Source organism: Marmota flaviventris, chromosome 1 (genome assembly GCF_047511675.1).
Source record: "Marmota flaviventris isolate mMarFla1 chromosome 1, mMarFla1.hap1, whole genome shotgun sequence".
Taxonomy (NCBI): domain Eukaryota; kingdom Metazoa; phylum Chordata; class Mammalia; order Rodentia; family Sciuridae; genus Marmota; species Marmota flaviventris.
The window spans coordinates 21,359,125-21,386,555 of record NC_092498.1 but is presented as its reverse complement, the minus strand read 5'-3'; the positions used below and the strand labels follow the sequence as shown (position 1 = coordinate 21,386,555).

At 38.1% G+C, this 27,431-nt stretch overlaps 1 protein-coding gene across 1 annotated transcript in view; it reads right to left on the bottom strand.

Moving 5' to 3' along the window:
- Chchd3 (coiled-coil-helix-coiled-coil-helix domain containing 3) overlaps window positions 1-27,431 on the bottom strand; it is a 268,160-nt gene that overhangs the window by 40,963 nt on the left and 199,766 nt on the right. Inside the window, exon 6 of the mRNA XM_027950153.2 lies at window positions 10,219-10,289. Within this exon, the coding sequence (XP_027805954.1) occupies window positions 10,219-10,289 (71 nt within the window). The remainder of the gene's footprint in view (window positions 1-10,218; window positions 10,290-27,431) is intronic.

Genomic DNA, 27,431 nt, shown 5'->3' with positions numbered 1-27,431 from the left:
TCTTAACAAATAAAAGCAAGATGTATTCTTATTTCTATAGTAATGAAAAATACTGAATGAAGAGCCCAGACTTTGAGATAAGGGATTCAAATTCTAATGAAAAAAATATGACTGTGGATAGAATTAGAAATCGTATGTTTAAGATTGTGATAAAACTGAAATATTTGATCTCGGGCAAAATACTGTTAGAAATTAGAAATTCCCAGTATTTTCTCTAATTAAAATTAATTAATAATTAAGGGTATTTAGAGGATAATTAATATACAACAAAATGCCCTGATCTTAGGTGTTCATATTGTATTAAAAGTCACGTATACTTGTGTAACTATCACTCAGAATGCTAAAGACTACTTCTAATGACTCCAAAAATTTATTTGTGTCCCTTTCCAATCAATTTCCCCTCTATCCTCACCAACCACTTTCAGATTTCTATATAAATGGAAACAGTCACACAGTACTGTTGTTAATTATGTTGTTGAAAATGAGGAAGAAATGATAGCATTTGAAATGGGCTCACCAAACGAAGGGATAACATAACTCAATAGAGATGAGCCTACACAATATCCCAGAGATTATCTTGAGAGCTACCATTTTTATGGGTAGATGACTTCTTTGCTACAATTTTTAACCATGCTCAAGTCTTAAGCTGGTTACCTTTGTAAATTTGACACAAGGACAGAATTTAAAAATCTACCTCTACAAGTCTTCCTGGACAATAATGTGGCAGGTCAGTCAGACATTAATTAACTCTAATTCCGCCCCCTGCAAGCTTCACTGCTTTCTATCTGTAGCTAAACGGCACTCAAAGCAATATAATGTTTCCTTACCTTTTAAAGCATCAAAGGAAAAACGATAGAAATTATTTCCATCTGAAGTCTTGAAAAAGTAAATGAACTCTGGTTGGAATCAGCAAGAGGAAAAATTCAGTAGCTCCAGTTAGAAATAACTTTTGAGAACTATGAGCCATGCAGTTAGTTAATTACTCAAATAAGGATCGATATATGAATTCCAAAATATCATGTACCCTAGAACTCAAAATGTTCTCATTTAATATATTATGATATAAGGAAAGAAACAAGTTATCATTTTGGCAGAATCTTCATTTATCTAACTAACAGGGTACAATTAATATTTCATATAACATGTAGGGCATGCTAGATTCTTAATGGATTGTATTGATTAAGAAAGAAAGTTCAATGCTAATGTTCCTGTAGGGGAAAACAGAACAATTTGTTATCTCACAAAGAAGGAATCATAATCGTGAATTCAGGAGCTTAGGGCAATGAACCTGAGGAAGCAACAAGACTGGTTTTGATCCTTTACATGTAATACATAAAGAGATTACATTAAAGGAAAAGAAGACACCCAGAGCCACCCTGACAAATCCCAAATGCCAAGGCTGGGACAGGGAAGAGTATTCCAGGTCACAGATCTGTTACAGGATGCAGATAATCCACCTGGACCCTCACAGCACATTTGCCACTTGAGATATCTTCATACACTATATTGAAGGGATCAGAATGTTTCTACAGTGATCTTCCCCATGTTGGAACCAAGTGCAGATGTTCATGAGATGGCAGTAGTTTGTATTTGTCCTTTTGTGCAGAAACAGACAATACTGTGTGGTCCTAGTTCATAGTTCTGCTCCTGACCTTTTTAGCTTTATATTGCAATCAGGTTTGCCATATTGCTCTACCCCATCCTGCAGGACACCACTGAATTGGTGGAATGCTGTGGGGAAGCAGTTGGAAAGTAAGAGAAATAATGCAGATGGAAGTCAAACTCTCAAGAGTTAATAACATTTCTTAGCATTTACTTCTATTACCTTAGAAAAGAGTATGTAGATTAAGTATAGAGATGCAACCTAAAAAATAAAAAGAAGCTATTCAACCAGACAGATCTTATTGAAAGAGTTCCAATCTTAGAAGGGGAGAAAAAGCATCAATCACCTAAGGTTTCATTACAAATGTAAGAAGTTCTAAATGTTTAACGTAAGAAACATTGTCAAATATTGGTGCATTCCAAAACAGGCCCCACTGTACTTGGAACTAATATGGTGCTGGTGGAACCATCCAACCAACCAACCAACCAATCAACAACCATTCAACCAACTGACCAATCAACAACCACCCACCCAACCAACAACTATCTAACCAATCAACCAAGCAATTAACAACCAACCAACCAAATAACCAAATTCATAGCTTGAGAACTGACTTTATAGAAGCCTGATGAGATTCAGAAGAAACCATCTAAAACACACCTCGAGGTTGCCACCGTCTTAGAGTTGAACAAAACAACTTATGACCACCTTTTTAGATAAGGATCATTGAAAACTTTCTGTTGGTAACTCTTAAACCTTTTCATTTTACATGCCCTAAAGAGGAAACATATATATTATGATGGAAGATACAATAAATAACCTGCTGGAATTGGGTGTTCTATATAACCAAATCTATGTTTCAGGCTAATGTACATTCGTTATTATTAGTTTCATATAAAAAGTACAAATATCTTTCTTCAATTTCAGAATTAAAATCCTCCTCCATGGTCCAGAGGGCATGAATTATTATGGAGGTCAACTGGTAACCTGATGTTTAAGAAACAAAAAACAAAAAACAACCTGAATTTCTCAAAAGGCCACTGTAACCAAGAAGCTCATGCACAAAGGTACAGGTCTATTTACTTTATCTAGAATTTTGCCCCTTCACTTACTCTCTAACTGAATAATCAAGATGTTACTTGGCTCCAAGGACCATAGGGAATAAAATGTCACCATTGCAGCTGCTATATTTCCTGCTCACAGCCCTTCAAATTAAAAAAGGGGGAAGAAAGGCCCAATACAAATGCAGAATTTAATTAGTTAGTAAAAGCCCAAATCCTTGCCTCAAGCCCTGTTCTTCCCATAATATCGCATTCTTTTCTTCTTGTGTAAACTTTTCATTATGAAGGAGACATCTTTATAATACAATAACTCTAGTTATAATGTAACTGCTGGTAACATAACTCCTGCATTAGAAAAGGCAGCATGTTCAAGTAATGTTGTTTTAATATAATTTGTGTTCAGCAGAAACCAAGTCAACTTGGTCATTTAGAATTTGATCAATGTGAATTAGTGTCTTACTGAGATAAACCATTTGATCATTTCAAAACTGATCAATGAGAATCAGAGATAAAACATTTATCATGTATATTTGGTATATTAGATCCATTCACGCCACACTACGGTAGGTTATAAGTAGACATCAATAAGTGTTAGAGACGATGTGCAGGCTACCTGTCAGCTGCAGATATAAATACGCATACAACAGTATATAATGCTAATCCTTTTGATAAGGCAAGTTATTCAATAAGGCAGCTGGCGTCATTGAAAAACCACAAAAGCTCAACTTCAGAAAAACTAGATAGAGCAGCACAGAGCAACTGACTAGCTCAAACTTCTGAAAAAAACTTCTAATTAAAAGTTTAGGCAGAAAGGTAAGTAACATAAATTTACCTGACTGAACTTCTAGAAGAGACTTAAGACTATTAATCAGAGTAAACTTTGTACCTGCAGTCCAATTAGTTCTATTAATCTAATATTTCCAAATTGAAGTCACATTGACATTTGGCCACGCTGGCTTATGCATCTAACAGAATTATAAATTTGCCAGTCAAAACCTTATTTAATTATTTTACAGCCAATTAAGCAGGATCTTTAAGCACTGTTGCTTACAACTGTCCAAGATCCACACTTTAATTATAGTGAACAGGAGAAACACCTGCTGATACTCTTGGTATGTCATCCTCAGGTTCACAAATTCATTCATGGTACACACCTATTACAATCCAACACCAAAAAAGGAAATTAAACAGTAAAGTGCCCCCCAGAAAAAAAAAAAGAACAAGGACATTTGAAAGTTAAAGGATTTTTACATGGAAAAAAAGAAAGGACTTTGAACCCATAGTAATGCAATACTTAAAAAGTCCATTTCTTCTGTACACAGCATTCCCCAAGTCCTCTCTAGTCACCACACCACACCTACAGGGCAACTGATCTTTAAATACTTTCTACGGATAACCCAAGTGTCTTCCCATGAGCCTACATTTATGTCAGGTTCCTACAACTTCCATCAAGGACAAAAGTGAAAATTTGACACACCGTGGACCATTACTCGCATTCATGTACAGTTTCATAAAATCATACTTCTTTACAAGTACTTCATCTTTCAAAGAAACTGAAGCCAAGTTGGAAAGTTTAATAACCAATGAAAGCAACTCAAAAATATTTCCAGAGATCTATGTCACTTTCCATACATATTTTTTTTTTTTTCTTTTATGGAAGGTAGAAATCGGTCACTTGATTACCTAAATGACAGCATGGGAATGAAATATCAACTGTTGCTAAAATGCTTTCCTTATGTTTGATATTATATTGTCTTTACAACATTTATATTGCCTTTAAAGAAGTTTGTTTCTTTAATACTTGCTTTTCACTTGCTGGATATTTGCTTTCATAGTTTAAAGACAATTAGCCTGTGCATGAACATTGGTAATATTTCCTTTCTATACATGTTGCTCCAATCCTCCCAGAGTCAACTGTGATGCTGACAGGAAACAGGGCCCCACAGCACTGTGACGACTTTGCTGCCACACACCTCTTATGAGCAATACTGTCACGAGTGCTTTATGTACTCGTAATCCTGGCTGCAGTGTGGACTCCCTAAGGGTCTAGACTCCTTCTAATGTTCCATTTGCAGGTTTAATAGCATCTAGATTTTGTATGGAAACAAATACAGAAATTTCTCCTATGGCACCTAGTTTTATAACTTGAGTTGACATAATAATAAAACCTAACATTTACTTTGTGCCAGATCTGTGCTACGAACTCTAAATAGCTTCTTTTTTTTTTCCCTTTGTGGTGCTGGGGATTGAACTCAGGGCCTCAAGCAGGCTAGCCAAGCACTCTACCACTAAGCTACATCCCCAGCCCCAGGGAACATGACTTAATGTAATATATTAATTAATTACCTATAAAACAAAATAGATTAATAGGGAGCACAGTTTTCATTCAACTGAACTATAACATGGCACAATAGCACATAACTAGGAACCAGTACTGCAAGGTGTTCTATTTATTGATAATGACAAAAGGGTGATAAATGTGATACAAAGTGTTGATAATGATTATTTTAGTTAGATTAGAAAACGAATACCTATTTCTTCAGATTGAAAACTGGATGTAAAAATGTGCTGAATTTGTCAGTGCTTTACATTTTATAGCTAAAATCTCAAAGCTATTATGGGAAAAAGTTCCTGTAGGAAAATAAAAAGTACAAACTCTCTAATTTCAAGTCCTTTCATTCTCACTAAAATATTGATAAATGATATTTTGATAATTTAATATTAATTAGGGCTATAACTACTCCATCATAGTACAACTCTGGGTTTTTAAAAAGATTTTCATTTAAAAAGTCTGTCTTCCTCTTGTTTTTTTCTATGATGAACAGTAAGTTCATGTTAGTAAGACCCTGCTTGCTTTCTCCATAGATGAATATTCAGAATACAGCAGGGGACATGTCACATAGGTGCTTCTATCGATAAATGATGTGTGGATGAAGTAGGGAAAAAACTCATTAACTTTAAAGTGCTTAAATGGTCTAATACTACCCAAACTATAAACCGAGGAACCAAAGTCTGAGTAAATATTTTAAGCACCCTTAAAGGAATTTGTTATCCCATGTATGTATAATATATCAAAGTATGTAAGTGCAGTCTACTGTCATGTATAATTAATTAAAACAAATAAAAAATAAAAAAATAAAATGTTTCTGAAATAAAAAAAAAAAAAAGAATTTGTTAGCTATCCTGGTAGGATGCACCAATGTGACTGGTGTTAGTCCTGTATAGTCGCAAATATTCTTGGTTTTCTTTCCCTTTATGGTGATTTTGGGTGACCCCTACAGCTGTATAATAGTGCCCTGGAAATTGCAATTTTAAAAGCTTCCATCTCCTGAAGCCAAAGATGCACCCCAATGAATCCTATTTTCCATCAGATAAAATTAACTACATCCTCTTCAAAATGTCTCAGAGCTTGCTGCCGAAGAGCGACTGTGAGTGCAATTCAAGGAGGTCAGAGATCTTCAAGGTGAAGCTACAGGTAGTAAGCTGGTTGTGCAGATGGGAGACAGGGAAATATACTGACACACCTCGAACCATTACTACATTCATGTACATTCTTGGCCGGGCAAGACAGTTCCATTACACGATGGAAATACTATAGTATCCTGCCTTACGTAAGACTAAGGGTTGTGATTATCTGAGACAGCCAAATTTCTAAGAAGAAACAAAGTTCTACTAAAAGATCTTTGACTTCATAGATGGCAAGCATCTTACAGCCAATGTGCCATCACTTCACAGATGTGAAGCTAACACGTTCACTGCAAATCAAAATATGACTTTCTACAAAGCTCGGGCTAGCAGGCAGAAGTTGGGGGTTGCAGGGAAGGATATTAGTACAAAGAAGTTGCTTTCTAAAACACTGGCTCTCTTTTTTTTTTTCAGTGTTAAGGATAGAACCCAGGATCTCATGCAAGGGCTAAGCAAGTGCTCCATCACTGAGCTACGTCACCAGGCCAAAACACTAGCTCTTGACAGTTCCTCAGTGTGTGTACACTGGGTTGCCATTTGTACTGGGGTTAGCCAGACAGCAGTGTGAGAGCGCAGTCCTCAAGACTGCCTTCACTTCTGATACCAGCAGCAAGCTTAGAAGGGTTCACAGATCACCCTAAGGTTCAATAATTTGCTAAAATTCATATGTCTCATAGAAAACTATTAACTTACAGTTATGGATTCAGGGGAATAATACAGGAAATTAGCAAAGATTGTCTGGGAGGATTCCATATGCAAAACTTCCATTGTCCCCAGGACCTGGTACCAATGTGTGAAAATATGCACGGAGTACTGTCAGCCAGGGTAGCTCACGGTACACAGAATTGTATTGGGGCCTCATTATTGACTGATCAATTGCCCGTGTGAGTCAGTCTTCAGCACTCCCACTCTCCAACACATTGGCTAAGGGACCCACCATGAGCAACAACTTCTATCGCTAGGGAAATTCCAAAGGTCACCTTGTGGGAGCCTGGTAGAAAGCCCAGACTTCTTTTTGGTAAGGCCAAATCCCTACTACACAGTTTAGCCAGATCAAAACAGCATCTTAGAAAGAATATCATCTGGGGCTGTGGATGTAGCTCAATGGTAAGCTTGCCTAGCATTTGTGAGGCACTGGGTTCGATCCTCAGCACCACATAAAAATAAATAAGATATAAAAAAATACAATAGCATTAAAAAAGAATATTATCTGTAAAAGATAAGAAAGAATGATGCTATTGAGGTTTTGTTTAAGATCAAGTCTAATCTATAGGCCCACATTTGTCTTGTAAAAGATAAGCCACCAGAATATATACTTTGGTGTTCCTGTGACTTCTCATTCTCTAGTAGTCTAGCCCAGGCTGAATGACATGGTAGCTGGTCAGGGCTTCAAGAAAGATTTTTCTCATCTAAAACCAAACTTATTTCTCTCTGTAAAATCCACTTTCCACTAAATTTTCCAACCAGCTAAGCTCTTATTTTTTTGTTCTTTCGCTTCTTCTACGCAGACACTATGGATTGAATTGTGTCTTTCCTTCCAGTTCATATGCTTATGCCCGGTACCTCAAAATGTGACTATTTGAAGAGTCTTTAAAGAATTAATGTAAGTTAAAATGAGCTCATAAGGGTGGACTGTAGTCCACTATTATCCTTCTGAAAAAAATAAAAAGAACAGAACATAGACATTCACAGAGGGAAGCCACACAGGGAAAAGAGAGCCATCGACAAGCTCTGCAGAGAGGACTCAGAAAAAATCCAACCTTGCCAACACTTAGATCTCAGACCTCTAGCCTCCAGACTTGTGAGAAAACAAATGTGTTACTGAAGTTACCCAGTCTGTGGTACTCTGCAGCCTGGCAAGCTAATGTACCAATCAAGCTCTAATTCACATCTGTGGAAGTCAGATTTTTATTGCTGTGACCAAAATGACTGACATGAAACTACCTGAAAGGAGGAAGGATTTATTTTGGCTCATGGTCTCCGAGGTTTCAGTCCATGGTCAGACGACTCCATCGCTTTGGGCCTAAGGTGAGGCAGAAGGTCATGGAGGAAGGACACAGTGGAAGAAAGTTGCTCAGTTCATGGCAGCTGGGAAGCAAGAAAGAGGGGAGCCGGGAAAAAACATCGTCCCCAAGGGCACACCCCCGCAGGGCCTACTCCTCCAGCCACACTCTACCTCCCTACCTTCTCACCACCTCCTGGTAGTCGCTGTAAATTATTAATCCATCAGATAGATTAATCCACTGATAGGTCAAAGCCCTCGTGATCCAATCATTTTCTAAAAGCCCCGCCCCTGAACATTGGTGCACTTGGACCAAGTCTCAACACACGACCTTTGGGGGACATTTGAGATTCAAACCACAGGATGTCCAATCTTTCAGTGACTGCTGCTGCCGCACCAGCTCTCTTCTCTTTCACTGGCAGAGCCCTCCCATGTGGCACTCCTGGCTCTCATTTCTCATACCTCCAACCAAACTCACCTCCAGGGTCAGACTACCCTTCCTACAGGAACACAGACATCAGGGCACTCACCAAGCAAACTCTTTCCAGTACTTTCTGCTAAAAGAAGACCAAATTCCTAGCCCAGCAGCTAATGAATGACCCTAGTGACCTCGCCAGCTGTATCTTGACTGATCTCTCAGAGTCACACCATTGATCTTCACTAAAGTTGTCACCTATCAATTATAGAGTGTGATTTTCCTCCTGAATATCTTTCTCTTCTACCTACTCAATACTTTTTTTTCAAGCCTCACCAAATACCATCTTCTTTATGAAGACTTCATAGATCATTGTAGTTAGAATCGATCTCTGATTTATCTCAAATTTTAGTTATTTTCATAGTTATGATCTTATTATAATGAAGAAATACACAGGGTGAAAAGTCAAAGGTTCTCATAGCACACAGTTTAAAAGATATTACAAAATTTAAAAATTATATTGAATATGTTTTCTTTCTTTCTTTTGGTAGTAGTGCTGGGGATTAAATCTAGGGCTTCATTCATGCTGGGCAAGTGATCTACCACTCAGCTATACCCTCACTTCTAGAGACCTTTTAATATCAAATCTATACCCAATTCTATATCCAAATTCTTAAGATCTCACATTAACCTTTAAGGGTGGTATTTGTGATGCAATCTTCTCCCTACTACTGCTAAAAGAGATAATTTACTAAGGAAGACTGAAGATTTTTATCTGTTTAAATATACCTCAAAGCACCTTTTAAAAGCAAATCTAGTTTTAATCAACATTAAAGTAACACTAATATCCATTACCACAGAAATTGTACTGTTGCAGAATCTAATAACTCCACCTTAGGGTTTAATCATTTTATCAGACACTTATAAACATGTGCAAGGAAGGAGGTCAGAGCCCAATGCAATCTTTCAACTAAACCTGTCACAACACCTTTTTTGCTTCACTAATTTGCACATGAGCTACTAACAGGTTTATACAATGGAGTCATTTATACACTTAGGATAATCTGAATGATGTCTTCTTACCTACTGTGAGAACTGGTAGTAAAGAGAACATATAAGGCTATGGGTCATGGACCCTTTGATCCATCAATTACAGAACATTCATTTAGACATCCCAAGGATTAATAGAGGTAGCAATTTAATATCACCTTCATAATCAAGGGCAAGGTAAAATCTATGATTTAAATGCTTTCAAGGTACATGTAAAGAAATAAAAATAGTTTAAATATGAGAAAGGCGTATATCCAAATTTGGACATGCCTATCACTTTACTACACAAAAATGAATGGCTTCCATTAATAGAGGTAGCAATTTAACATCAATTTAAGGCGTTCTACCTTAAATATTATTCCCAATGAAAACTGTATCACCATTGCTTTTGATTTCCCCTTAGTTTACAGAATGGATGGAGGTGTAAGAAGCTTTCATCAAGTGCCTTCAGTTGTACCTGAATTCAAGAACAGCAGATAACATGACCCATCTTGCACACCCCCACACACTTTTGAGTATTCCAGAGTGCTACCTAACAAACTATCTTCTGTTCAAACAGCAATGAAATTATTCTTTCATCCTGTTAAGAATAGTAAATGATCACACAGGATTAAAAACTTACTTGAACTTCGCTTCTACCTCTTCAGCAGCTTTCTGATATTGCTCAGTGGTGACTTTGTAGAACTCTGAGCTCTGTGGACAAAGATGGATAATAGAGTGTTCATTACCCAGGAGGACAAATTGTGTGAAAGACTTACAATTTCCCCAAACAAAAACAAATCATAAAACCTTATTTCAGCTGCTGAAGTATAGAAGGATTTCTTGTACTAAGTTTCATGGATACTTTTAGAAATGCATGGAAGGCTATTTGTTTAAATAACATACTGGTTGATATATAGATTTCAATTACAGAACCAAATTTCATAGTTATAATTTGTCATTATTTAATCTCCATGAGAAAATTCCTAGCATATTTTTGAAAGACTACTTAGATCTGTCATATTTGGAATCTACCATGGCAAGATCAAAGGACGTTTGAGATGAAATTTGCCTATTATTCCATCAGAGTTCCAACTAGGATGTTAGAGGATTATTTCTTTTACACAACATTTTGGCCTCAAAGTGAATTCTTTATGAATAAATTTTTTTTCAATCACCTCCATATGACCAAAAGAGCATCAACATTCAGAACCATCATTAGGAATGAGAGGGCAGACTTAGGTAACATTAATTTAAAAAATGTTTCCTCTTATATGAACATGTAAGCAACACAAACCAAATTGCAATGGTAAAACAATGCCTTTCCTAGGGCAGCTGACTAGCTACTTTGAAACCAATCTTACCAATCTTAGAGGGTGGCCTAAATGACCCCACCAGCCCTCAGACTCAATGAAATATCCTGCCAAATACACGGCAGTGCTAAAGAACACAGTACAATACAGTGGTCTATTGTGTGCCTTCATTCCTTAATCACTCAGGTTTCACATGCATGGCTTGGGGTAGATTATTTTTTAATAAATCATTGTTGGTTGGTGAGAAAATGAAAATGAAATCCACTTCACACCAGCGACCCCTTTGCATTTAACAATCTGGGTTGTCCAATGACAGTCACATCCAGGTTTCTAGGATGTAGATAAAATCAATAGGTATGTGATTAGACAGCAGATGCAGGGTGGCTGGAGCCATAGACAGGTCACCATTTGAGATGATGAATGGCTTTCTATCAACCTATAGTCCCCTACGATGCTAACATTTACTATAATCTTATTTGGGTTACGATTTATCTTTCTTGCACCTGATCAATAAAGATGAACAGAACAGTTGTAAGGATCGATTGTAATTTTTTATCATTTTCAAGCACAAAGGTGCATTTCTGACATGAAGACAATATTCGAAGTATACTGCTTCTGCATTTTTAAAAATTGCAATTTGAGTGATCAACTGCACCAGTCTATATGCTGAGAGGTTTTAATTCATCTGTTGGTCTAAAGCTATCAAAAAGTCATTTGTCTTCTCAGATATTTTAACTTCAGGTTATGTCACATTTTCCTATCTGTTTCACTTATAAGGATTTTTTCCTTTAAGATACACACCAGTCATGACATGTTCTTTTACAATGTTTGATTTAAGCTTTCTTTTGAACTTTTTTTTTTTTTTAAACAATGAGGGTAGCAAAAAAAGGCAGTTACTAATCTATCACTAACAATGACAAGGAACTCTCAAATTACTATGATTAACTGTCAAGTGGGCATTATGTTACTGAATTATCTATTAAAATGCTGGCAAAGCAATAACATCTTGATTAATACTTTCACTTATTTTAAGAAACTATAACATCTGGACAGAATGGGGTTGAAAGATCTGGTTTCTGGTTCTTTTCTGTGACCTTGAGTAGGTCTTTTTCCTCCACCCCCACCCCACTTCCTTTCCAGGGTTCTTAACCTGTAAATATGGATGGTAATATTAGCCCTGCTTATCTCTATCCAAACTGTTGTAGAAATCAAATAACATAAACAAGAAAGCTGTGAAAACTGTTAACTGCTTTTGTAGAGTAAGATCAATATCCAAATAAAATAATTTTACAAGAAAATAACTACTTTGGGTAATTCCACTCTGGATACAGATTCTAACTGACCAAAAAGTAAATATGACATTTCTAACAAGATGATGCACAGAGCAAGGGTTTCCATAATAAGGTGAGCTCTCCTCTTGTTCCATTATGCCAAATGCAGGTAATTATTACTGAATGTGTCAAAATTTCCCCTAGGATGTTAAAACACAAAAGACCAGTATACCCATAGCCTGCAAACTTAGCATATAATCTCAAATTAAAGTTTTAGACTTTATTTAGGCTCCATTTTTCAACCTCAGTGACCAGTTTCCCATGCCACATAAATCTTCCTCACAATGAGAATTCCTCAGGAGGCAGCACCAAATGAATAAAATTCTAAGGGAATAAACAGAAACATACTCAAGACACGTAGGCAGACAGTGTCTGATCCACTCAAATAATTTCTTATTCATTCAACATTAGGTCCTTATTATCCAAATAACATCCATTTTGGGAAATTAAACCCTGAACAAGTTTTTCCATCTTATATGAGAGGAAAGAAAAACAATCATAATGAAAGGCCAGAGGGGCCAAGTTAAAAATTACAGATGGTGTTTTTCAAGTTCAGAAAGAACAGAGATCTTCTTTGGCCCCAGAAAACACTTTAGAAGCACCACCTATTCAAAATGAAAAGACCCCAACATAGCTGCCAATGGGAGAATGGATAAATTTGCACAGTGAAAATTTGTAGAGAAAAGGAATCAAATATGTGTATGTGTGTATATATGTGTGTGTGTGTGTGTATACAGATATTTTATATACATAATATAAGTATATATACACACACAGGGTGAATTGAATAAATATGGTAGGATGCAATCTATGTCAAGTTTAGAAAAGTGCAAAATAAAACACAAGGATACTAATGACAAATTTCACTGGCTATCTCCAAGTTGTATGGTAGTGGTAGAAGGGGACCAGAAGGGCAGACTGCTATGAAGGAAACACAGGGGAGGTTTCACTACAGCATCATAACATCCCTAAAATGAGGTATTGGTGCAGCTAGTGGTTACACTGGTTTTAAACATTTTATAATACATAAATAATTTGTCTTACCCCACCCCTGCCAGCCACAAAGGAGCTAATAACAGCAGCAAATGATTAACTAGACTACGATATAAAAAGCTGGAAGAAGATAGATGCTGAAGACGTTGGCAGTACAGAGATTTTATATGTTCTTGAAAACTAAGCCACTGGGTGCACATTAAGAAACAAATGTATTTTTTTCCAGCTTTTCATTGTGAAATAATTTTAGACTTACAGAAAAGGGGCAAAAAATAGTAGCGGGTCCCTACGTATCATTCAGCTTTCCCTCATGCCAACATCTCAGTCATACTACAATGACCTAGAGTGATAACAATGAAACATACTTGAACTAGTAGTTGTAGTATCTGGTATGCACTAAACCTCAGACTCTGGAGTTTTCCATTAGTGCTCCTCTTCTATTCTGGGATCTAATCCTGGATCCTGGTTAGCATGAAGTTGTCTTGGCTCCTCAGTCTCCTCTAACCTGTGGCAGTTCTCAGTCTTTTCTTATCTTGGCACTTCTGAAGAATATGGGTCTGGTTATTTTGTAGAATGTTTTGCAATTTAGACTTGTCTGAGGTTTCCTTATGGTTCGGCCGAGTTCAAGCATGCTAGGGAAGAATACCACAGAAGGAATGTGCCCTTCAGGGACTCCATGATGTCACAGATCTTTTTACTGATGTTGACCTTAATCACTTGATTATGGTGGTGTCCACAGGGTTTTTCCACAGCAAAGTTACAATTTTTCCTTTGATATCTTGCAGGAGATACTTTGAGACTGTGCAAATATCCTGAGGCTCCTCAAAGTTTTGTCCATCACTTTTCTGTACCCACCAGTAAGTCCTGCCTACAACCACAATGATCCCGTAGCGTTCTGATGGTGCATATTCTTTTGTGGTTCTGGGGATGGAACCCAGGGCCTTACGTATGCTAGACAAGCACTCTACCACTGAGCTACATCCCCAGCCTGTGCACTTATTTTTAAGTAACATCACTGCATACCTTATTGATATATAATGACAGATCTTCATTTACTTTTTTACTTGATAATGAAAGCTATGTAGCTGTATAGGAAGTCTTTAGAAATAAAATTTTCCAAGAGTGGGTAGCCGTCCTAATGATCTCTACAGTGTGATTATATATTATGGAATGGGAGATAAAGGGGGCCCAACTCTTGCCCTACTGTATTGTGAAGCTTTGAGTAAAGGCTTATGGACCAACTGCGTTAGGGGTACTTTTGGACCTTACCAAACTGCAGTCCTGGGTAACACCCTCAATCTCTGGGGCCAAGAAGTTGCATTTTTAAATATTTCAGATGATTCTCAATACCCACTAAATCTGACAACTAATGGGCTTTCAGAACAATGAAAGAAGAATGTACTGTTTAACTTGCCATTCATAGTGAAAAATAATCGGTGTTCCTGAAGAATGATGGCAAACATCACTTTCCATAATTAAATATAGCTATAATCTTTACAAAGTTGTTCCAAATTAGTGATTCTGCCAGCATTGTCTGCAAATCACTAGTGGACCCCAAACTGCTCCAAGAGCTCTAGCTTCACACATTGCCTAGCAACGCTGCAATGTTGCTACCCTGAATGGAGAGGAAGGAGAAGTATAATAATTTTCAGAAAGGTTGCTTTTGTTATCTCTGTTGTCTTGAGTTGGTAACAGGTGGTAATGCTGCTATGTTTTTTATTAATTACAGATTACTGTTACTTTAAATTCATCATTGTAACTAAGTTTGTTATTTGGTTAACCCTACAATCTGTAGTAACACATAATTACACCAAGTGTATTTTATCTAATCATTTTATAATAGCTGAATATGGTTCAAATAAGTAACATCCACATTCTCATTTCTAAATTAGTTACATGTGTATTTCCTTCAAACTTGGCTGATACATAAAGTCCTTTTAATAAAAAGGGTGGGTGGGGGGAAAATCCTGGTAAGATGTCTTTAAAAAGAGAGCCAAAAAGAACAGGTAGAGAAAGGTGTTCATGACCTTGCAAGGTGGTCTTTCGATGAATGATTATTGCTTTACATAAAGGCTTATCACTTCTGTCTGTAAAGACCTCGACAACCTAAAATTAAAAATATCTCCACTCATATTTGTTCTGTGTAGTCTCCTGCCCCATCAACCACAGGAAAAATTCTTGACATGATTTGCCGGGTGGAAGTATAAATTCATGGCAGGTAAATGTGATTTAAATCAAATACTAAAGGTCCGATTTATTAATTTCTTCCTTTAAGATAGAAACTTTTATTGATAAAAGCATAAAACATGTTTCCCACCAAGACTTTCTTCGAGAGGTAGATCTCATAAATTCAAAGTAGATGATAGTATCTTTTAGCACTCTTAAAGTCTGATAAAGGCTATCTTTCTTTATCAAGCGGAATGAGTTCCTGGAAGGTGAATGATCTAAAAAATAACAATATAATTCTTCATATTTGGGAGATATTTCTGTCACCTATGTTAGAGGACAAGGCATTATTGGAAACAACAGGTATTTTTATTTTCTATGTAAAACATCTTCTAACCTGAGGCACCAGCAATCAATTACTGGAAACAGGAGCAGCAAGCTGAGTGGGGACATTGTTCCATTGTACAAAACTTTTAAGTGTTTCATTTAGAACATGAAACATAAGTTGCCCACTGCATTTTGCACTGCGCAGTAGAGCACTATGGTTAAGGACACAGACTTCTGGGGTCACGTTGCCAAACCTTGGTTCCACTCCTGTGGAATTGAATAAATTACTAAACCTCAAAAACTTGCCTCCCATATGTAAAACAGGGTCAGTAACATCAATTGCCTGGTAGGATTCTTTGGATATTAAATAAGATAGTACAAGAAACTAATATACTTTTTTCCAAGGGACATTTAAAAAATATTTAGAAAAGAACAAAGTCTTTCCTTCTATTAAACCAAGCATTACATTCAGTGTGGAAATGTGAAGGCGATGGCTAGTCATTGTGGGAGTGTTAATAGTTATGGGGCTAACCAACTAGCCATGTAAAAATCAGACCAATAATTTTTGACCTTGTCACCAATGAAATCCAATGAACTAAATGAAATAGCAAAAGTACTTTAGTGCCAGGACTTTCCACAGCTTTAACTCTTGCTCTGCATTGTAAAACTCCAAGTAGTATTGTTCATAAGGATTCCCAAACTGATTGCTCCTGGAAACCTTTGACTATGATGCATCTTTTCTTAATTAATTAATTAATTTTAATTAGGTATCTATGACAGCAGAATGCATTTTGATTCATTGTACACAATTGCAGCACAACTTTTCATTTCTCTGGCTGCACACTATGTAGCGTCACACCATGTGTGCAGTCATACATGTACCTAGGGTAATGATGTCCATTTCTCATCCACCATCTTTCCTGCCTCCATGCACCCTCCCTTCCTTCCTCCCATTTGCCCAATCAAAGTTCCTCCAGTTTTCCCAAGCCTCCTCCCTCCCTATTATGGACTAGCATTCACTTATCTTGAGGGAATAGAATCCCCTGTAATGGTCCATGAGAAATGCTGAATTAAAGAAAAGTCCAAATATTATTTCAATCCTGCACTTTTTGACACACTACTTTTCTTTTCTCAAAGCAATATTTTCTTATGGATTACTTTAAAACTAATGTTAAGAAATGAGAAACAAATAAGAAAGGAGAAGAAACTGACAATATCGAAAAATGATTCAAAACTGATGACTGATGCTATCACCTTTTATCCAAAGAACATGCTATTACTGCCAAGAGTTTTTAAAATGTGAGACAGAATCCTTTCAAGAAAATTGTTGCTGTACCTGCCTCATGTTCTTTTGAGTCCTGTGGTAGATTACAAAAATAGCCAGAATTTCTTATTCCTTTCTGTATTCATGTCCCTTGGCTCTTGGCATGAAAGGTAAGGTCTGTTTCCCCACCCCTTCAATCTGGGCTGTTCAGTGACTTCTCTGGACAACAGAAGGGAATGGAAGTAGCAATGAGCCAGTTACAAACCTGGGCTTCTGTCTTGGAACCCTGCCTAGGTGCCACATCAATAAGCCCAAGGAAGCCTACTCAAGTACCCAGGCCATCCTAGTCCAGCCAAACCTCTGCCATCTCAGAAGGAGAGAGCCCACACTGCCCAGATGACACCAGCTGAACAGATGACCTGCAGAATCAGGAGGTAAATACACAGTGAGTGTTTTAAGCCTTTAGTTTTGGGGCAGTTTGTTATATAGAAAAAGTCACTGATTCATGTCCTTTCACTGTGTTCTCATAAAGAACACAGACTTTTACTGAAGCACTTACCACACTAGACCAACAATATGTGTTTCCATATGGTCTCTAACTATCCATAAGAAACCCAAGGCGGGTATCTTGTCCTATTCATCTTAACACTTAGAGCACTTAGCAAGATACATGGCACATAAAACTCACTGAAATAATGTTAGAGTGGCAGCAGTAATCCTGAATTGCTCTTCAACTTTGGCTCTTATTTAAAACAGGATGGGACAGGGAGACAAGTCTTATGTAAATATAATACTGTCATAACAAGAATAAGATGAAATACTCTATTTATTGGGTCTCCTAGATGGATAATACTTCAACCTGCAGTGCCACATGTATGTACACACACACCCACATACACACACACAAAGGGCATGGATGTTGCTTAAGACTGTTCAATTATAGCAACAGTATAGTCAGAGCCGCAAACAGTACCTCTGGCTAAACCGGTAAAGCAATTAGTTTTTTCATGTAATAAGAAGTTTGGATGTTGGAAACCGAGGACTGAAGTGGCTGCCCAGCTGCGACATCATTTCACCGGGTTGTTTTCTCTATTCCTTTCTAGTCTCCCTTAGCATTTAGCTTTGTCCACATGGTCTCAAGATAAGTTACGGTCCCTCCTGTCCCCCATTAATATATCCATGCTCTAAAGGAGGAAGAAAGGAAAGGTAGAGAGGGGGAAGAGAAGTCCTCTCCAGAAGTTTCCGCTTAACATCTCTTTGGCCAGAATTATAGACCATGCACAATGCTGGCTGCAAAAGAGGCTGGGAAATTCAGTATTTTTGCTTTCCTACTTTAAGGGTAAAGAAAGAGAAGAAGGAATTTGCAGAGTTTTATTGAGCCAATTTATCATACCTGCCACAGAGAGTTGAGGCAACAGCACAAAAGCATGTACAGAACCGTATGGGTAATTTAAGACGCAGGATTTCCAATGTCCCTTCAATTCCTAATCTGGGGTATGTGTGGGGACTCACCCATCTGATACCCAAGAACAAAGTCTTAGACAGTGTTGGAAGGAAATGGAAATCAAGAAGAGTGGGCATCGTTCCCAAGTTTCCTTGGCTGGCTGCAGCCCAAGTTTGTGAATGCGTGATACACTGCCATTTTCCATTTTCAGAATGTCTCTCTTTTAAAAGTATATATTAAAATGCACACACACAGATACACGTTATTGCTAGATTTGAAAAGTGTCTGTTTTCAAGTTCTAAATTAGATCAAAAGAAAACATGCACACATGCAGTGTTCTTGCAATCTTTTCTTGGATTCTGAATCTTATTTCTGCTCCCTTGTAGCTACTATGATAGCACCTATTGTGTATAAGAAAAGAACAAATCGAAAAGTCATAAGAAAAATTTGTTAATTAGCCCTTGGCAGTTCTTTAACAAAATGCTTCATAAAGAGATTAGGGCCTAAGTAGATAACACACCAGAGCCAAGGTATAATTTAAATTCTGGTGGCCTGAAACCATTTCGTAGAGGAGAAAACATTCCTCCTCACTGTCCACTCAAGGACTGTGCAACTCCATTGTTTATTTAGCCCAAAATGAACAGCAGAAGAAACAAGTCTGTTCCTGAATACGATCAGTCCAGCCGTAGGTGTGGTTTTCCTCTTTGTAAGTAAATCTACAACTTCAGCTAAACACTACAGGTCTCAACATATCTCACAACATACCCAATACACATGTCACTTGATGTGGTTTGCCAATTCAAACAAAGGTCCCGGACTCAAACACCAATGCCAACAAGAGAGTTCCTAGGTCCAAATCAGTCTTGTTTATATGTTTTGTGATAACACTCCCCTAAGAAGTAGGTTATAACACATGATACAGGTACATGTTTCCTCCAGGGTGGAAGCAAGCATTTAGGAACCCAACTTAATGCTCCATCAACTGTAACTCAGACACAATTCCAGTCATGGAAGCCCTGAAACAGTTATTTATTTAATGGCATCAGGTGGCCCAAAAGAGTTCGTGCCTTATCCACCATCCTGTCCGAATTACACAGAATCCAAAGACTGACTTTGCAACATAACTACATTTATAGCTCAACAATTTTAAGAGCTATCGATTTAAAAGAAAAAAATCACTAATGGTCCAAATTTAGTTTATCTAGTGGTTTCAGTATTTCTCCTGAAAAACCTTTTATCGGAAAACTTAATGGCTGGTGTGAGTTTCGCCTCTCTCTGTTTCCCTGTTGTAGTCTGTTAGAGTTGGGCAAGAGAAGAGTGGGATCTGAAATTCTCAGTAAGAGAAGGGTCCTTTGAATAGAGTAGCTGGCATCTTAAAGGACCTTTTACTAGGGGAACTTTTAAAAGCCAGGGCCCTGGTTGCATTGTCTTCTTTCATGCCCTTCTTGCCCTTGTACCTGCTGTCCCCAGGACAAAGCTCATTGAAACAGCTTGCAAATTGCCTACACGGGCTCAGATTCATGGTATATCAGATCTAGTATTCTGCATCTAAAAGTACACCAAGCAAGGAATGGTTTGGGCTATTTAAACTGAGTCTCACTTTTTTTTTAACATCTAAAATGAGGTGTGATTCCATCAACGGGACAATAGAAGTTCACTGGTTGGCACATAGCCTGAGTTCTCCTTGCAGAAAGCAGAGGTTCTCAGTTACAATACCAGTCCTGCCAACAAGTCCTGGATCCCCCAGCACTCTAAGAGCCTGAATTTCCACTAATTTACCTGCAAACTACGCATGAACCTGAAACGTAGTAGCTGAGTAGATGGTTTCACACTGCGCCTCTAACAACCAGCTTTGCTATTTGTTTTGTTGTTAATATTAAACTCAAAAGGCTATGTATTTATCTTTAGGATTGCTAAATTTCTGCTAATAACCATTTGTGAATATTCATCAGTATATCTTAGTTTTCTCAGCCCTATTCTTTTTTCAAATTTGTTTCACTAGTGATCAATACCAAATGACTAACACTTTCTATTGATTCAAAAATCGTATCACATTCTAAAGACAAATGAAGATTCCAAGTAGGAAAAAAAGAATCTCATCCCAACATCTCTCCTTCCTTTTTAGATAATCCTGGCTTTAAGCTGGATACAGTCAACTAAAGTAAACTATCATGCTTGCTCCCAATTAGGCTGAGCTGTAAGCAGAATTGTTCTGTGAGACTTCCAGGTAGGCTGCATAAAGAGAGTTGACAGGGTATCTTTTTAGGTTATTTGCATTACCCCTCCCAACCCCCACACCCACTACCCCAGCCTTCCTTTTGCAATGTAGGTGTGATGGCTTGAGCTCCAGCAGCCATCTTGGAATGTGAGATTAAAGAGGGAAACTGTTAGGGTACAGAGTGAACAATAAGGGGGTTCTGATGACACCAAAGCTACCAGGTCAGCCCTGAGTTGCTCACCTTTAGACTTTTATTAAATAAGAGAAAAATAAACTTCTTTTTAAATTAAGCCACTCTATTTTTTATGATATACGGAGTCCAACTAATCAGGCACAGTCCTTCTTGAAGCGCTGAGATGTTTGCTTTTCATACGCCTCATGAATAACTTCAATAAAGCCAAATGCAGCGACACCCTGGGACAGCTCTCCTTTGCAGTAGTACTTTGCTTCCACTTGTCAGAAATTTCCTTTTCCTTCTGCTTCTGTCCTTCTCCAACCAAGAACAGGGAGTATTAGAAAAAAAAATTTCCCATGTTTCTCATGTTTAACTTCAGCATCAAATCTCATCATCTCGAAAAAGCCACATCTTGTGAAAAGCCCATTGTCTCCTGGGTACCTGGGCAAAAATTAATAAACTGCTTTTGTAATTACTCTTTCGCTCCATCTTTACCATTTCTCATAAAAGCAACAGAGCTATTCAGAGCTGCTGCTGGCATTTCCAGTTTTATTCCAGGAGCTTTAGAAACTTCACTAATTAGAGTCTCAGGTTTCTTTTCCTTGACTTAGTTTTCTAATTAAAATAGGAACCCCAGATTCGCTGGCAGCCTTGCCACTACGCAAGGATAACCTTAGCTAAGGCATCCCATCCTCAGTTTCTTCATCTGGGAAATTTAAAAAAATACAGCTGCACCCAAAACTCACAGGGCAGCCTGCGTTTCCTTTCATTTGTTCACCTCTCCATGCCCCACGTACTGAAGGTCGTGCCAGTTATGAAGCCAGGAACCGGGAATATAGTGAGCAAACAGAGACGTGGCCCTGCTTTCATGGAGCTGATGGCATAATAGCAGAGACAGGAATAAATTTTAAAATCATAAATAAATGTGTAATTAGTAAAGTATCACAGTGCCCTAGAATGGCTATGTAGAAGTTTTTATTTCTAGGAAGGGGTTTTTCTAATGAGTCTCTAAAGCCCTATATTTCTCTAAAGTACCTGACTGCCTTTCATATTTAGCTCTTGACTTAGCTATGATTTCATTTCCTCTTTATTTCTCTGGTTATTTCTGTGAGACACCCAGAGGCTACATCTCTGCGTTCTCTCTCTTAAAAGTTATTCTGACCTCTTTTAAGGATAAAGATCTAGTGATGTACACCTGTAATCCCACCTACTCAGGAGGCCAAGGCAGGATGATTGCAAGTTCAAGGCCAGACTGGGCAACTATGCAAGACCCTGCCTCAAAAGAATGATTTAAAAAAAAATAAAAGGAAGGGCTGGGGTTGTGGCTCAGTGGCAGAGCACTTGCCTCGCACATGTGAGGCACTGGGTTCGATCCTCAGTACCGCATAAAAATAAACAAAGAAAAGATATTGTGTACAGGTTTAACTAAAAAAAAAAAATTTTTTTTTTTTTAAATAAAAGGGAAAAGGTCTGGGGATGTATCTCAGTGGCAGAGCACTTGCTGACATGTCTAACCCCCAGTACTAGAAAAAAAAGAAAGGAAAAAAAAGAGAGAGAAAGAGAGAGAGCGAGAAGAAAAAAAATGAGATCTACTTGTCTTAATCTGGAAAATATGTGAACAAAGCTGCAAAACACTTTGAAGAGTGTTCCTGAAGGTGACTGGCATGTATTCAGCACACTGATACCCAGGAATGTCCTGCGATGAACGATTTGTATGGAGGAGATACTTTTCTTTCTCATTTAATAGCCTTCTGAAACAACTTAAGGTTTTAGCATGGCCTTACCTAATTTTTATAAGAAAACTGATTATATCTTAATTTCCATGAGGCATCACTCCACAATCCTTATGCAAGGAAGTTAACTGCTCTACATAGAACTGGGAAAGTGACTGGTCCTTTTCCACCCAGCTCCCATTTTTTCATGCTTAATTGTATTTTTCTCACTATGTCCTTTTGTATTATGCCAACAAAAGGTCTTAAAGCCCTGTCTGTAGCTCTTCTCCCTGGGACAAAACAGTACCACTCTTCTATCCTCACTTTTGGACTTCTGTATCATATGCATGAGACCTTTCTGCCCACACCGTGGTTTGTGTCTCACTGTTTCTTCCACAGGGTGAGACAAAGCAATTTCAGTTACATCAGAAAGATTATCAAGAGAATTTACCAGGATGTCTTACAAGACCTGTAGGGTAACTCTTAAATTACTACATGTTACCGGTACAGAAAACTCTGCTTCTCTTGAGGGCTGTGTGATGCAACACTGTCACTCTGGAGGTCACAAGTCTTCCTTGGGAAGTGCTGGAGGAGGTGACAACACTGCATGCACATTTAACAGCAACCAGTGGGCTGCTTCACAGTGGAAGAAGCTGAGCTATCCATAGTGTCTTATCTAATTTTTATAAGAAAACTCTCAGGCTTGCTCTCCCCTGTACCAGAGCAGGTCCCTTCCCCTCTCCCGTGGGCAGGTCCTCCAGAGGTCTAACAAAGAACCTCTCCTGGAACAGTGACAATGGAGCCCTCTTGAAGACAGTGAGCTAAGAAGAAAGCCAAAAGCCACCACCCTCACTGTAGAGGAAGCAGGCAAACATTAGCTCATTTACCAGCAACTACTTAGCACTTGGGCCAATCCCAGTTTACACGGATCATCTAAGGAATTTACGGCACATGCTCACTTGGATGACCTGGCTTCCAGCCTCTCTCAGATTCTGAGGCCACCCTCAGATTCACTCATTCAAAAAGCATTGTGGTCAATGAGTTAACACGGCCAGGTGCAGGGATAGTCCCTGAAGAGGCTACGGGAGACTAATGGGGAGAGAGATGTACAGTTAACCAGGCACAGTCCACAAACATACCTGGCCTCAGTTTTTACTGTTCCATCTTTGCAAATACCATCCAACTTAGATCCATCCTATTGACAGAAAATATGATGCTATTAATCACGTAAAGAAAACACAGGCTGAAAGATTATGGGAAGACCTCTGAGGTCATTTTCTTGGAACCCAGGTTAAGAAGAGTGAAAACACCTGTCACCCTTGAGATTATTTACAGTTAATTTTCTAGAAGAGACTCATAAGCAACTGGTGGGAGAAGAATGCTTCCCAAAGCCAAAGAAAAGCAGGAATCTCTGTGCTAGGGAAGAAATGGGACATTAGAGAGGAAACAGGAGCTTGGGGTGGATAGAAAAGACAAAGCTAGACTGCTGCCCACTTTTGCCTAAAACTTGATTTTTAAATATGTAATTTCATCAGATCTCTCTCATGAGATGAGATGGAGATATTCCACTGAGGCCCAACCAATAAGGTATTCTGATCCAGAGACTCTACTTACAAAGAACTATCCTGAAAACTGGGCAAACTCTTCCATAGACGCCACAGAGCTCTCCCTGCTCAGAAGTAATACCTCGCCGACACAAATAAGGGGCTCTCAAGAAGGGTGAGTGCCACAGACAAGCTCAGATCCCAGACTCTGTGCACTTCCCTGAGGAAATAAGATGATGAGAAAATCCTGACTGACCCCAGCGGACGTTCGAGCTGTGGGTTTAATGAGGAGCGGCTCTGATGCTGCAGATAAGGTGAAGCATCCTCGAGCTTCCAGAGATAATTTCATCACCTTCTTAGAGAGTTATTTGTGTCACCTTCTAAGTAAATAACATTACTTGGTGTATAAAATAGATTTGCTCATTAACAACTCTGGTGCTCACCCTCTTTTAATGCGTACATTGAACACGTACATTCAACAGTCTTGGGACCTGTATCTCACACCTTCATTTAATAAAGTCATAGGACTGTGCAGGGAACTGGCATGGAATGGCCGTCTGTCAGTTTCTCCTTTGTGAATCACGGGCACTGTGCACTATCAGAGGTCTAACTAAGAGAAACTCTAAGACCTAACCACAAGGACAAATTTTAAAATAATTTTATTATTTTCTAAGTAGAAATTTTACCTAACAGAAAATGCCATTCTTAAAATCTCCCAATTGGGGCCTGGAGGAGGTAAAGGTCTAGAACACAGGTACTGGCACACACGCCTCCTGATAGCAGTATTTGAAAAAATTTATGAGACAAGGATTGATACAATCATCTTATTTTACACCTATCAAACTGGTTTTCATTGGCTTTAAAAAAAACCAGATTAAGTATCAATGAGCACATGAGAAAGTGGGTTTTCTCAGAATTTACTAGTAAGAGTATAAATTGGTACAATTTATGGCAACATTTCAAATACCTTTCAATAACATATACTCAAATTCAAAAGTTCAATTTCTAGAAACATCTGAAATAATCATGGGTATAAAATTTAACTAAAAAAGTGTTCATCACAGACTTTATTATATTGAAAAATGGAAAACAAACATTCAACCACAGAGGGTAGCTAAAATAGATCATCCAGATGATGGAAAGATGGGGTTGTTTAAAATTATTATTAATTTCTTCTTTTGAAGGAAAAGGAGAGGAGAAATGTTTAAATTCCTTTAAGTTTTAGCTCTTGGTGAACAGATTTAAGAATGAGGATGTCATAACAATTTCTTATGTTACAAACTATACGAGCTCTTCTTCAAAACAAAAAAATAATAGCATAAGTCTGACATTTCCACCTGCTACATGTGGATCCAACCATAAGCCAATACAGACAACAATAAGGATTAATTTTTAACAAGTGGATATGGAGCATATTTATTTTAAATTATGGAGGTTAATGCTCTCGTTATTTTTGGTGTCTCTGGAATTCAGCTGCCATTTGTTAAGTGGGTCAATATTCATTCTTTTTTTAATCTAATGTTTTCAGACATCCAACTCCTACAGGGTAAGGTAGTAGTGGTAGCTGAGGGGATATTAAAAAATCAGTTATACAATTCCAGTGATCATGATCTATCAGGATGTGGTGCCTAGAAAGAGAGGGGATTTGAGATTCCTCCTTGCCAAGTAAACACAATTCCATCAGAGCAAGAGTCGAGGCTATTAGGAGGTGGCTGGAGACTTGGGCTCCCCTAAAGCAAATATTATCAGTAATCAATCATTTCTCCTATTTATCTCTTTTGATTTCATGATTAAAACCAGCTGAGGAGGGAGTAAGGCTAGGTGCTACTGTCTTCATTTTTCCCTGCCGGGAACAGTGTGCATAACTGAGGCTGTACGTTTCCTTGGTGTCCCATGGGTATTAAGTGCTAGAACCAAAGGAATCCAGATCTTATACTCTAAGTCCAGAAACAGAAGGCCTTAGGTGTTGAGATTTAGAAATATTTTAGCAACGGATGGTGTCCAACTGAGTGCCTGACAAAATTCATGCTTTTCTTTAACTATGAGGTCTTAAATTTATTTATTAACAGTCACAGAAGAAATGAACTGCAACATGAAAGGAAAGATCCACCCCAGATGATACACCTCGAGTTTTAATTTTCTTTCCTGGATTTGAGCATAAACTCAGGTCTTAATAATTGTGACATGGTTTTCCCTAGTGCTTGCAAAGGTATGAAACCACACAGGTGAATAGAAAAATCAGTCTTAATTTAGGGGTTAAAAATTTCAGATATAAAATGGAGAAAGATTTCAAAAGTGGCAAGGAGATCACCTATCCCTTTCAAAGATGTGTTTATCTTTTTGTATTTCAAAGGAAAGGCCTTTTGAAAGATTTGGCATAGAAATATGCATGTGAATAGAAGCACATTGAAAAGTCTTAGCTTTCAGATATAATGGCTCTCGGTTAGAAAGCACTGTGCAGGATTCCTGACTCTCTAAGGTGCATTTCATATGCTGCCAAGTACACCAAGGGCCCTGCAGTATCGCCTCTGTCCAGCTTCCATCTGATGGCTCATTAGCATTTTCCTGAATTATGACCCCAAACCTTACTACTGCTTAAAAGTGCCACCCCTCCACTCAGAAGTGCACTCCTTCATATGGCACCAAATACCACAGAATGTGTCATATTTCTTTTTTCTTTTTTTAAAAGGAGGGTGGGGTAGGATGGGTGGAATGGGGAGAAAAAGATAATTATGGAGGACACAATAAGCAAATCTGATAGTCTTCTAGAAATATTCATGAAAATCTGTCCCTGAAAACGGCTGGTATTTGGTAGCCAATCTTTTCCACGTGACTCTTCAGAGAAATGTTCTTAGAAAGATCCCACAAAAGGGTGATAACAAAATGCATCTCATCAAATGATCTTTCATTCTGGCACAATGTCGCTCTCTCACATTTTCCATGTGGGTTGCAACTCTCCTCCTTCCAAGGCCTAGCTCATTTACTCCATCTTAATTACACTGTGCATTCTGCGGAGTAGAGTCTGAGGTCTTTCAAGCAAGTCCTGTAAACAAGAATGCATCCATACACGAGGGACAAAGCATGCTGCTTCTACCTGCTCCCACAAAGGCAGACTCTGGGGATTTAGGAGGCCGAGGTCTACCAAAGTGTTTAAAGAATAGCACACTCACCCAACAGGAGAAAGGCTCTTGTGCAACTCTGGTCTGAACACATCTCAAGGGGAAGCAACTGGATCTTTATTTTTGAAAAAGGTCTTTATTAAAAAGATAAATGTAAAATATAAATGGAATCTGGGGTAAGCAATGTGAATTAGGCCCTGAAATGATTCCTTTTCCTCGCATACATCCACAGAAATTACAAAGCAAAGCA